This window comes from Oculina patagonica, chromosome 6 (assembly GCF_052425735.1).
Source record: "Oculina patagonica isolate OP01 chromosome 6, crgOcupat, whole genome shotgun sequence".
NCBI lineage: Eukaryota > Metazoa > Cnidaria > Anthozoa > Scleractinia > Oculinidae > Oculina > Oculina patagonica.
The window spans coordinates 29,719,980-29,732,497 of NC_135763.1; the positions used below are offsets into that span (position 1 = coordinate 29,719,980).

At 38.9% G+C, this 12,518-nt stretch overlaps 2 protein-coding genes across 2 annotated transcripts; both read left to right on the forward strand.

Moving 5' to 3' along the window:
- The first annotated feature begins 1,137 nt into the window (after window positions 1–1,137).
- On the forward strand, window positions 1,138–8,348 carry LOC144658219 (uncharacterized). Its single transcript, XM_078518602.1, has 6 exons — window positions 1,138–1,503; window positions 2,121–2,344; window positions 2,747–2,817; window positions 3,805–3,928; window positions 6,489–6,684; window positions 7,842–8,348. Exons 1-6 carry the CDS (start codon window positions 1,144–1,146, stop codon window positions 7,998–8,000), a joined length of 1,134 nt encoding a protein of 377 aa, XP_078374728.1. The 5' UTR covers window positions 1,138–1,143; the 3' UTR covers window positions 8,001–8,348.
- Window positions 8,349–9,327: 979 nt separating this feature from the next.
- On the forward strand, window positions 9,328–12,518 carry LOC144658350 (uncharacterized). The gene is made up of 2 exons (XM_078518776.1): window positions 9,328–9,426; window positions 11,781–12,518. Exon 2 carries the CDS (start codon window positions 11,831–11,833, stop codon window positions 12,383–12,385), a length of 555 nt encoding a protein of 184 aa, XP_078374902.1. The 5' UTR covers window positions 9,328–9,426; window positions 11,781–11,830; the 3' UTR covers window positions 12,386–12,518.

Consider the following 12,518-nt stretch of genomic DNA (forward strand, 5'->3'; position numbering starts at 1 on the left):
AAGAAGCTGATTGGCTGGAAGGGCTGTCAAGTTTGAACGAGCACGTGCCATTAGGAAACTTTAAATTGTAATTCTAGTACGAGATTGAGTACGAGCACGGCTTTTCAAACCGAACGCTCATACTTTCGATTATCTAAATGAATTTCATGCAGTCTCGTTTCACCACAAAATCAATGACAAAGACCTTTTTCAAAACTTGTGACAGAATTATAATGCCCATTGAACAAAAGCAAATAGGATCGGAAAACGTTTGTGCATCTGTCGCGATTTTTTTCCTGCATATCGTGGTGTTGTGATTCGTCACCACTGGATATGATACATTAATCGATCTCTCTTTAGTTTTCGAGTCGTTCCGTGACTGAACTGTTTAGTTTGGTCCTGTATAAAGACAAAACTGAAATGGCTAATGGCAATTATTGAGGGAGGCCGGAACCCAGCGGTACTTGAAATATCCCTAAGCGAGTTTTCGACCTCCTCTGGTTTAATTATGAAACAAGCAAGTGCTTTCTCAGCCCTACCTATTCCCCGGCTTTGAATTTTCTTCTTGGCGGTCTTGGCCTTCAAAAGGTCTTTCGACTCTAGGGGTTCTAAGGGCCTCTTTCATATGAACCCGAAAACGGGTTGGCCCGGGGGGGGGGGGGGCGAATTTTGCCTTGTGTTTGTATAAATTTGAATTTCAACCGAGTTAACGAGATGAAAAAAACCCGCATAACCTAAAGACCATGGGTAAGGCTAAGGTTGACCAAGAATGCGCCACGTAAAGTTGTATTGTACGCTTGTCGTAGCTTTGTCAACTCTAGATCAAAGCTCTGCACACACTTCAGTGGCGGATCTAGGAGTGGGGGGGGGGGGGGGGGGCACCGGGGCCTTTGCATGGTTGTAGAGATCTCGGTCGCCAAGGGCGATGTTTTACCAAGGAAATAGTAGTGAAGCGACACCATGGAAGCCCAGCCAGTCCGTTTGGCCACATAAAGAGGTGGTAAGGATGAGTCGCATTTCTATACCGCCGAAATTCCAGTCATTATAAGGGGAAAACATCGTGTGAGGTACATGAAGGGGTAGTTAGAGCAAACGATAAAAATGGAGAGAGTCTGGGACGAAATAAGAAATGATTAGTCACGTGATCATTGACCGTTTTGAAAAATGGCGGCGTCCAGTGTAAACATTTACTCGCCTCTTTCAAGGCTTAGAACAGATAATCATTCGTTATTGGAACAACTAAAGCAAGGCCAGGATGACATTTGGGACGTTTTGAAAAGAATGCAGTCGACGAGAGGCTCATTTCCTACGAAAACATACGGAGAAACGAGCTTTACTTATCGAGGAATCGACAGAACGCCGACGAGAGTGGCTCGGAAAGTTGACCAAGCTACAACGGACAAAAAACAAACAAGTACACCGAAAAGTTTTGGGCAAGCGTTGATCGCGGATGGGAATGACAGAAGAAATAGGACGCCTGTTGGGCCAACTTCAATTTTGTCCACTCCTGGGAACCGAAAGAAGGTTAGCGAAATACTCTGTAAGCTCATAGATGTTTTGCTGTATAACGTGTCTTAATAAGAACATGAACATAAGACCATTTGCGATGGATTGAAAATCTGACATAGTTTCCTACGGAGGAAGCGTTTTGTAAAAATCAATTTTGCCCAGGAAAAAATTTAATACAGTGAGCGATCGGACCAATTTTGCAAGTGAAAATCTGCAAATCTAATCCAGACTAAGCCTTTTGAGCTTTTGCTCGCCAAAAAAAATATTTGGTAAAATTCCAATTTCTCGAACCAATTTTTGTTTCCCTCGGAGGTTCCAGAAATTGTTGGAAATAATGGAATTCGACTCACTGTAATTTAATACCAAAATTTTGAATCATAAGGTCTGCCCCGAAATGTCAAAGTACTAATGTTATTTGTTTAAATTGGTTTTTAATCTGTTAAAATCCAATAAATAATTAATTGACAAAAGATGTTATTTTACACTGAGAAAAAGATGAAAAAGCACTCAGTACATTCAGTGTCTTATTAATTAGGTCTGTACTTGTTCAAAATTTTAAAATTTGAGGCCAGTCGTGTTGAGTCCGTTAAGTTCAAAATTAATTTTAATTGCCTCATTGCTTTTTTTTTCAGTCACCCAAGAAATCTCTGCGTGTAAGCTTTGAAGTTTCTCCACACCATAAACACAGTGTGATCGGTGATGACGATAGGAGAAGATCTCTATTGGGATATGATTGGATCGCTGGCCTGCTGGACAATACCTCCTACCTTTCAGATAGACCAGATGATTTTTTTGATGATCTCAAGGAGTTTAGAAGAGTAAATAAAGAAGATTGCTTTGGAACCACCCTCTCAGAGTAAGTTTCATGTATTCTAACTGATGTGCCTGACTTATCAAGTTGAGATCAAAAGTTTCCTGATGGCATTACATAAATCTATGAGACTGTGCTATCAGTTAATGGCATTTCTACACCGATGAAGAGACAGAAGTCTCGAAATGTCCAAGAAATTTTGTATTTCAGTGCATTAACAAAAAATTTTGTTTAATTTTTGTCACATTAATATTGTTTGTTTATAGCTTACATGTACATGTAGGTACAGTGTTATAGTAACTTTCAACAAAGCTGGACCACTATTCGTAGATTTCTATACGTCTTTAGGCTCGTAAATTTTTACATTTTTGTAAGTGAAGCTCATGAAAGTGTCCCTTTAAAAATACATGTACCACATCTAGTAATAATATAATTTGATTCATCCAGGAGGCCATATTCTCCACTAAAGTTTACTCCTTCAAGAAGCACTCAAAGCAGCACAGAGGATGTTGTTTCTTGTAAGTTTTTCTTTTCTTTTTAGTAAATGTGACTTCATACTAACACATAATAATTCCTGAATTCTAGCTCTCAGGGCTCGTACTTGTTAAGGAAAACCTGGAAAGTGCTGGAATTTTATTGTGGCACTTTCCACGACTGAAAAGTCCTGGAAAAAGACTACCAAGAGCTGTGCTCTAGCAGAGCCCGGTTGCCACAGGCACCCTAATTTTTTTACATATATGTTGTGGTTTAATTTTTTCCTTGGTTTAATTTTTTTCAAACTAGTTTGATTTTTAGTTCCCTTTGTTTTTGATTATGGTAATGACTATGAGACAATGACAAATAAAAATCAAACTGGTTTGAAAAAATTTAAACCAAAGATAAATTTAAACCACAACATATACATGTAAGAGCCTTTGGGCAAGGCTGCAATTATTCTAAGAGCACAGCTCTGCTACCGGTCCTGGAAAGTTCTGGAAATCTGTGAAACTCAAGTACATGTACATGTAACACCAGAATTCTCAGAACTTACATTATAAGAAATGTATGGCAGACAGTAAGGAGAAATAATATTGAGATCTTTGATGTGAGTGGGTCAATGTGTATTTTGAAGTCCTGGAAAAATCAACCTGACTCCTTGAAAAGTCCTGGAAAATAATTTGTTTATGATAAAGAGTATGAACCCTGGCTCTGTTTAAGGAACATTATTGTAAACAGAAGGACCCTGGCCAGGCCTCATCACTGGACATCGTAATTTTGTCCAGTGAACTACAGTGTACATGACAAGGCATGAACATGCATGGAAAGAAAATTTAGTAATGGCTTACATGTACAGTGCATAATGCTTTACCTACAGTACATACTAGGTAAAGCTTGGTGGAAAATTAATATGACAAAGATTAATCTGTCAGTGCCACATGCTAGCTCCTGGAAAAATTATTTTCAAGCTCTCATATTATAATTATTAATATTATTGTCATATTAAATTTTTTGTTTGTTCCTTTTAGGTGACAATGCCTACACTTTAAATGAAAGGCTCTTTGCTGTACCCATTCATGGACCAGAAACAGCCTGCTCAGTTTGCCATACAAAGAGAGAGTCAGAGTATGAAACAGAAGGCAGTTATGTTCGGTAAGGTGAACTGTGTCTTTAAAGTTAGTACTGCTTACAAGTTCCACAAGTATACAAAAGTAATTAAAAGTAATCAGCTTTTGACATGCTCAGTTCAAACTAATCAGAGTGTTTATTTTATACAGTCTTGTGTGAACGTCGCTAGTTTTACATGTACTGTAATGATTCGATTTAGTGCCCTCCTTCCGATAAGCACCCCCTTCCAAAAAAGCGCCCCCTTCGAATGCGCCCTTATCCCAATAAGTACCCCCATTGTAATAAGCGCCCCCATTTTTATAAGCGTTCCAATTCTTATAAGCGGCCCTATCTTGGATAACTGCCCCATACTGAAGTCATCTTCTTTTACAAGTAACTGAACTTTCAACAATTTGCCACTGTTACCGTTTCTGTTATTGTTAGAGTTTTGTTTTGAAGATTTGGTAGTTTCCAAAAAAATTAAATAAGCGCCCTGTCTCGAATAAGCGCCCTCCCTTGAGGTGCCAAAAGTAAATAAATTGAATCATTACGTAGCCTGCGAATACAGCCGCCTCTCATTCGCGTCCCGCAACGAAAAGCGAAACACAAAGAGAGACGTCTGCGATTCACGGCCAGAAATTCCATACTGATGACGTTAACCACTAATTAGATTTCCCACACCACACGCAGTTGGTCTTGCATAATTATATTTTTTGTTTTCAGCCGCACATTACTTGCTTGATCACAAACACTTTCAAGGCAGTCAAGGACACATTTAGGGGTCATTTACACCGGACAACTTCATCGCGAAAATTAGAAATCCCTATACGAGTTGCACATTAGTAAAATTTGGAAAAATAAGCTGCGAAATCACTAGATGACATTGTTTTGGAACTTGAGCGCAACTCTCGGAGGTGTTGGGCCGTAAATACCGTCGCTTGCATCTAAGCGTGAACACGAGCCGCCGAAACATGATCTAATTGGGTATCAAACATGGCATGTTTCATCATGAAACATTGAAGTTTAGCAGACCGTAACGGCAACTTTCACGCTCAAAATGCTCACCATAAACACTGAGAACAGGCGAAACTTTGCACCATAAGTGATTTAAGTGATCCTGCAAATGCATATCGACACAGATCAGGATCAATTTGTCGAAAGAAGTCTTGATATCCAATCTTTCCGCCATTTCGACTGTTTCAAAACCGGGATGTGTTGAAGTTTCGGCGCGAAAGTTGCCGTTACGGTCTGCTAAACTTCAAACGTTTGATGACCAATCATGGCACGTTTGATACCCAATTAGATCATGTTTCGGCAGCACGTGTTCACGTTTAGATGCAAGCGACGGTACCGATACCGCAACGATCATAACAATTCTTCTGAGTTCGTTTCTTCTTTCCCCGCTGTTTGTCAAATTAATTTGTTTTTCTATAGCATTTATTCTTTGGTTGTGGATGGTTCAGGTCGTTCAGGTTATCTGTATTTCACATTTTTGTTGCTTGTTTGTTTTGCCGGCTGCCTTTATGTCAACAATAAAAGTTAGGTGACAAAATTGATCTATTTTTAACAGCCGCTGTGGCGCGTCCTTTCTGTACATCTTTGAGGTCGTTCATCTTATTATAAAGCAGTTTCTTTTTGTTTCCCAATTACATATGAATTATAGATATTATAGAAATTCTAAGGTATAGCTTTGGTGTAGTTTCACGATCCTTTCCCCGGTCAACTTTTAGTCCGCAATAACATCCGGTTTTTTACCGTTCGTGTCATGAAGTGTTATATTTCGCATACATTATGTAAATTAACTAGCTGACCAATCAGCGCTCCTGTCCGGATTCTGGACAGAGTTACGTCATCAGTATGAAATTTCTGGCCGTGAATCGCAGACGTCTTTCTTCGTGTTTCGCTTTTCGTTGCGGGACGCGAATGAGAGGCGGCTGTAGGCTAATCATTACGGTATGTCAGTCAACTGAGTCAAAGAGATTTTTTTTATTTTATGCAAAGTAGGTCATTATCTGTTGAACTGTGGCTTTCCTGCATACAAATTAGCCAAGAAGCCCTCCAGTTTGCTTGCAGTTAATTCAACTCTAGATTGCTTGTTGTTAGTTCCACTCTGGTTTGCCTGCAGTGTAGATGTAGCTTTTGTTTTTATTTAGTAAAGGCAGCATTAGTCTGAAATTCAGCCGTCCTCTCGTCCCTAACCCCCCAACGGAGGGGCGCGGGCGAGAGAGACCCGCCCGCGCCCCTCCGTTGGGGGGTTAGGGACGAGAGGATGGCTGAATTTCAGACTAAGGCAGCATCAGTTTCAAATTAATACATGCCTGTCTGTAAGTATTTTAGAACTTGACTAACTCATGGACTCATAACTTATACTTATAAAAGCTATACAGTCAACTCTCTCTAAGGCAGACACCGTCGGGACCAGCTCCAGCTGTCCCACTTAAAGGGGTGTCCGGCTGAACTATTGCTAGGTGTCTGTATTACAGTGCTGTCCGTCTTATACATGTAGAGGTGAGACCGTGCCCGTTAAGAGAGAGCTGACTGTAATCTCCCCACTTACAAAATGCAATACAGTAGTATTTAGTTTATTTGTTTATCTCCCATTCAGAGTGAGTGTTCCACGGTCATCCCTACTCTCGCCACACAGATTCAAGCCTCACAGACGAGCGAGTTTTGATCCTACTGATTCAGTGGGTTTGTCGTCACACTGTCTTGCTGGCTGGGAGAGTTCTAAACCCACAGTCATCCCAATGCCATCATCCTTAGATCTAAGAACATCACTTCACAAGTCCCGCACTACTCTGGTTAGTACCTGTGCATGCAGAAAATTTACATATCAAATCATTAATTTTAAGTATACCGGTAGTTTATGTTCCCAGGTTGAAAAAATATTTATTTTTCAGCTATGGAATTGTTATAATATTGTATATGTTGTGGTTTATATTTATCTTTGGTTTAAAATTTTCAAACCAGTTTGATTTTGAATTTTCATTGTTTCAAATTCATTATCATGATCTAAAATGAAAGACATAAAAATCAAACTGGTTTGAAAAATTAAAAAAAGATAAATTTGCATTAATTTTAACCATAACATAATACATCTTTGTACGTACATGAACAGTCCAGGCCGAAGACAAGGAGTATTATAACATGGTTCACTAAGCTATGAAAAGAGCTAATTGAAAGTCTTACATGTACACATGGAAAAGTACATTGTACATTGCACATTGGAATCCTATAAATTTATGTAAAAAAAAAACCGGTTCAAGAAGCAGAAGTTTAAGAAGTAATAATATCAACCATGAGAGATAGTGCTTCATCAGGATATCCAAATACTGAGAAGAGAGTTGAAAATACAATGCACGGAGCAGTATTTTTTGTTGAAATAGTCATCCCAATGCCATCATCCTTAGATCTAAGAACATCACTTCACAAGTCCCGCACTACTCTGGTTAGTACCTGTGCATACAGACAGCCTCTGGCTCGGACATTGAGGGAGACCTCGTCCCACGTATGGACAATAAAATTGCATAGTATTGTAAATTGCATTGTAAATGCGAGGTTTGTTTGAGATGTGTGAATAGCTGTTGGATCACTGTCTCGAGTGTTTGATATTATCTTTTCAATCCGCACAAAAACTATGGAGTAAACAGAGAAATATAATTGTAAAAAAGAAGGCGAATTAAGACCAGGTATCCAAACCTCCTTCATGAAATGAATCAGCCCACCTCGGTGTAAGAACCTGTGATATTTTTCTTTGTTTTGGAGCTTTTGTTTTCCTGCTCTGTATTGTTTTTGACGCTCTTTGTTGCTTTGTTCGTTCTTTGTTTTACGTCACCGGTGAGTTTCACAGGTTCTTACACCGAGGATGAGCCAAAAATCAGTGCAAATATAACATCCACACAGCTAAACAGAGTTAACTTAGTTGTGTGTGTTTTGTTTTTTCATTTTGATCTGTCAGGATGCATCTCGAGCTGGGCGTTTTCCTAGTTCGGCAGCTGAAACCACAGAGGATCTATTGAATAGAAGTCACTCACTTAGATATGGACTTCAAGTTTTGGAAAGAGAGCGCAGAGGCACCTCACAACCTGCCCATACCACACCTTACCCTATTCTCTGATGAAAGCATAACATCGTCTTTTCTCTTACTAATATGCTCTCTAGACCTCATGTATAATAAATGATTTGCTTATAATAAATGTTTCTTCTAGTGTGTCATCCCAACTAAATACTAATAATTTTTGTCAATTCTTGATAAAAGAAAATTTTATTACAATGTAATAATAATTATGATTGTAAAATTAATAAACAAATTTTGAAGAAAGGTACACCTAGTCTAGGAGTACATGCAAATGAGAGTATTTAAATTTTGTACTTTTCATTTTGTCAACCTCAGTGGAAGAAATTAAGTTTATCTCAATGAAATCTGTTTAATCTTGATTAGAATTATAATAAAGCTGTATTCCTGTTTGGTTTCCAGGTTTTACTTTTGTTTGTTTTGATACTATTTTACAATAAGAGGTTTTATGTGATTGAAAAACTAGAATTAGCTTATGATTGAGCGGTTCAAGTTTGAGCCCTGGCTGGGGTCAGTGTGTTGTGTTCTTAGGCAAGACACTAACTCTCATAGTGCCTCTCTCCACCCAGGTGTATGGGTACCAGCAAATTTAATGCTGGGGAGTAACCCTGCTATGGACTAGCATCCCATCCAGTGAGGAGTAGAAATACACCTAGTTGATTCTAGCCTGCGTAGCAGGCGTCGAAAGGGGAGGGAGGGGGAGTTGGAAAGAGAGAGAGAACGAGGGAAAAATGGAGGGGGAGGGGGGTTGGAAGGGAAGGGACCTCTCCCTCTTCCCCTTCTTTTCCCCTCTCCCTTTCCCTCCCCTTTTTGCACCTGCCACCCAGGCTAAGTTGATTCTTGCTTTCAATAGCAACTGATAAATAGCTTTTAAACATTGCGTGAGTCAAAAATGGCCGAAAGTGAAAGTTGCAACGTTAGCACATTCCATGGCACGAACGTTGAAGCATATTTTTCTTCCATAGCATGAAAACTTAGTATTTTCCTCGAGTCAAACGCTTAAAAATTGAACATTTCACAGTAAACATGTTAAGTAAGTCCAATGGACTCGAAAGTATTCCATAAGTAGCTGATTTTAAAATAGCTTTTTAACATTACGTGACTCGAAGTGTGAAAGTGAAAATGCAACGCCAGCACATTCCACGAACGTAATGGTCTTTTTATAATTACAAATTCTAGCCCGCTGAAGCATAGTTTTCTTTCTTAGCGTGAAAATTTAGTATCTGAATTCAGTCAAACGCTTAAAAATCCAACATTTTACACTAAAATGCTAAGAAAAGATCGAAGTATTAGTAAATTTTCCATTAGTAACTCATTGAAAGCTGTTGAACATTGCGTGACTCGACTTGTCAAAACTAAAAATAAACCGCTTGCAGAGACTGGGCTCTAGTAAGTCCTTCAAATACAAAAGTAGATCGCGTCAAGTCTTTCGCAGTTTACTTGAACAGACTGTTTTGCTTCAGTAGAGGTAAGAAAAAGTGGAAATAATGTGTTTGAGGAACGTAGAGTAACAATTAATTATTGTTCTAGGATTCCTCTTTTGTGTCAGGCTGCAATATGCGATAACAAGCAGAAAATAGCTAATTGAACAGACTCCATTACGAGTGCTTTGTCAGCATATTTTTTCAATCCCTGTCAGTTTCTTCGATTCCAAAGTGTCAGTAATAATTTCACCTTTAATTTATCGCATATTTCAGTTCTTTTTACTTAATGAGATTACCTATGTAGTGAACAGACTCTGCAGTAAGAATTGTTCTTACTCAAGAGACAGTTCGCTTATCCTTAAGTTTTACCCGGTCAGACTAGCTCCAGACCGGGTACAAAATGCAGACTAGACTTCAGCTAGACCAAGGCTGTGTTCACCCCTAATTTGACCAAGATAGCTCTATTTTTTTACTTGACGTAAAATTGAGTTGAGTAAATGACATCATCAGCTTCCTAATATGCATATGTTTTACATATTTTTATCTCTGGAACTTCTAAAACTGAAAGGGATGAAAATTTCATCATAGTAGCACGTTAAGAAGGTCCTGCTCACAATAATCCAGATAAATTTGAAAACGGATAAAATGCCCGGGGGGAGAGGGGGGGGAGGGGTACTCCCTATAATGGCCTACACGGGAAGTCTGCCTGAAAGGGGTACCTTTTTCATGCTTCAGGTATATAAAAGGGTAGGGATTTCACAAGTTTAGGTATATGAAAGGGTAGGGATATTGGTCATTTAGATATTTAAAAGAGCCTTCAAATAAAATATTTCGAACAGACGCACCTTATGGCTGTATCAGTTCAATTTTATTAGGCGCTTCATAAAAATGACATCAAGAATTCCTGTTTAAGCCATGTGCCATGTCTTTTTGGTATATAAAAGGGGTACATTTTTTCAGTAAAGGTATATGAAAGGGATGCCTCTTTGTCATGGTATAAAAAAGGGAAAGGGGTTAGACCTCAGGGCAGAGCCTCCCCTTACAAAACTTTTTCGAGTACCCCCGCCCCCCAGGATAAAATGTTCCAGTCCATACTTATCCGTAAAAAAATCAGAAATGAATTGTCACATCACATGCAATGTTGCAATGCATGAACAGAGCCATTGTAAACTAAAGGCCAATTAAAACTTTTGTTTCTGACAGATATCTGCTGGCTATTGTTTCTGGCAGAACTATTGACATCAGCATTTTCAAAAAGCTCCATTTTTGTCGGCCAGTCTACACAACCAAGGAGGCTATTTTAAATTTCTCCACTTTGGAGACCGTTTTCGAAACTTTAGCTCCATTTTTAGCGACTGAAAATGCCTTTTTAGTGTGGACGGTTAGCCTATCAGGAGGAAAAAATATGTGTTTTCAAATTTATGGGAATGGACAAGACCTATGTCTTACAAAATTATATGTGTTTAAGTCTTGCAAAATCTTAAAAATGCCTTAAGCCCGGGGGGGGGGGGGTACTCAAAAAAGTTTTGTACCAGGAGGCTCCGCCCGGAGATCCAACCCCTCACCCTTTTATATACCTTTTTGATAGAAAAAGGTACCCCTTTTGTATATTACATTTTATTGCAAAAAGGCACCCCTTTCATATACCTACACGACATCACATTTACCTTAAACGGGAAGTTTTCTTGTTATTTTTATGTAGCGCTTTATAATAAATTAAAACGATACAGCCAAAAGTTGCCTCTGCTCGAAATATATGATATAAAGGCCTTTTAAAATAACATTATGGCAGATTTCCCTACCCTTTCATATACCTAAACTTGTGAAATCCCTACCCTTTTATATACCTAGAGTCTGAAAAAGGTACTCCTTTCGGGCGGAGCCACCCCGCATAGGCCATTATAGCGGAGTCCCCCCCCCCGGGGCCTTAAGTTGCTGTATAAAAAGAGTTCAAACCAAACTTGTGTCTCAGTGCATAAAATTTTATTTATGGCCAGTTTACTTTAGTTATTCATCATCACCATCATCGTCATCTTGCACTCAGAGTGGGCAGTTTGTAAAGAATTGTAGCCGGTCTGCAGTCTGCATTTTGTACTGGTAGATTTTCATTGTGCCTGCAGGTGCAACCCATTTTTAATTATTCTTACAAATAACTTGTCTAATGACTAGAATGTGTGGTTCTAGCAAATGTCCATACCCACCCTACAGAGAGTTTAATTATTATGTAATAATGAGGGATGGGGCTCTCAAAAGCCAAAATATTTCCAGAGAAGTATTGTATGATGCTCAACTGGAATTTTCCAGCGGCTGGAAAGGAGAAAAAAATCATGAGGTTAATTAATTAAGGTATGGGTGTTTTTGAAAACAATAAAATGATATAACTTTCTCTTTGTTTTAGGGTCTGGGAAAAACATATTACCAACTAGTGAGTAAAGTGCTGGTACCTTAATGGCTAAAGATTACACAAAGCGCAGCAAGAGTTTCAGTTACGCAGGAGAGAAGCCTTTTGAATGTTACCATTGTGGAAAGTGTTTTAGTCAGGCAGGACATTTAAAGCAACATATAAGACTTCACACAGGAAAGCAACCTCATGAATGTAACCAGTGTGGCAAGCGTTATAACTGTCCACGAGATTTAAAGCAACATATAAGAACGCACACAGGAGAGAGGCCTTTTGGATGTGACGAGTGTGACAAGTGTTTTTATAGTGCAAGCGATTTAAAGCGTCATAAAATAACACACACAGGAGAGAAACGTTTTAAATGTAACCAGTGTGGAAAGTGCTTAAATAGTCGTGCAGGAAATTTAAAACAGCATGAAAGAACACACACAGGGGAGAAGCCTTTCCAATGTAACCAGTTTTACAATGGAAAAAAGGTCCTGAAGAAAGATAAAGCAACGTGCACTACAGGAGAGACTTGTGGGATTGAGCAGCACGAGAATGCCTTTAGCATCGCTGAACTTTTAAGTGAAATGAAAGAAATCAAACAGGAAAAACCATAATATTACGTACTGTGTGCTGTCTGACCAGAATGTTAAATCGGTCAGGATCCCCACTGCGGGAGGGTTTGGGGGGCTTAACTCCCCACTTTTTAATAGTAACAAAGGAAAGCAAATAAAGAAATTAAGAAACATA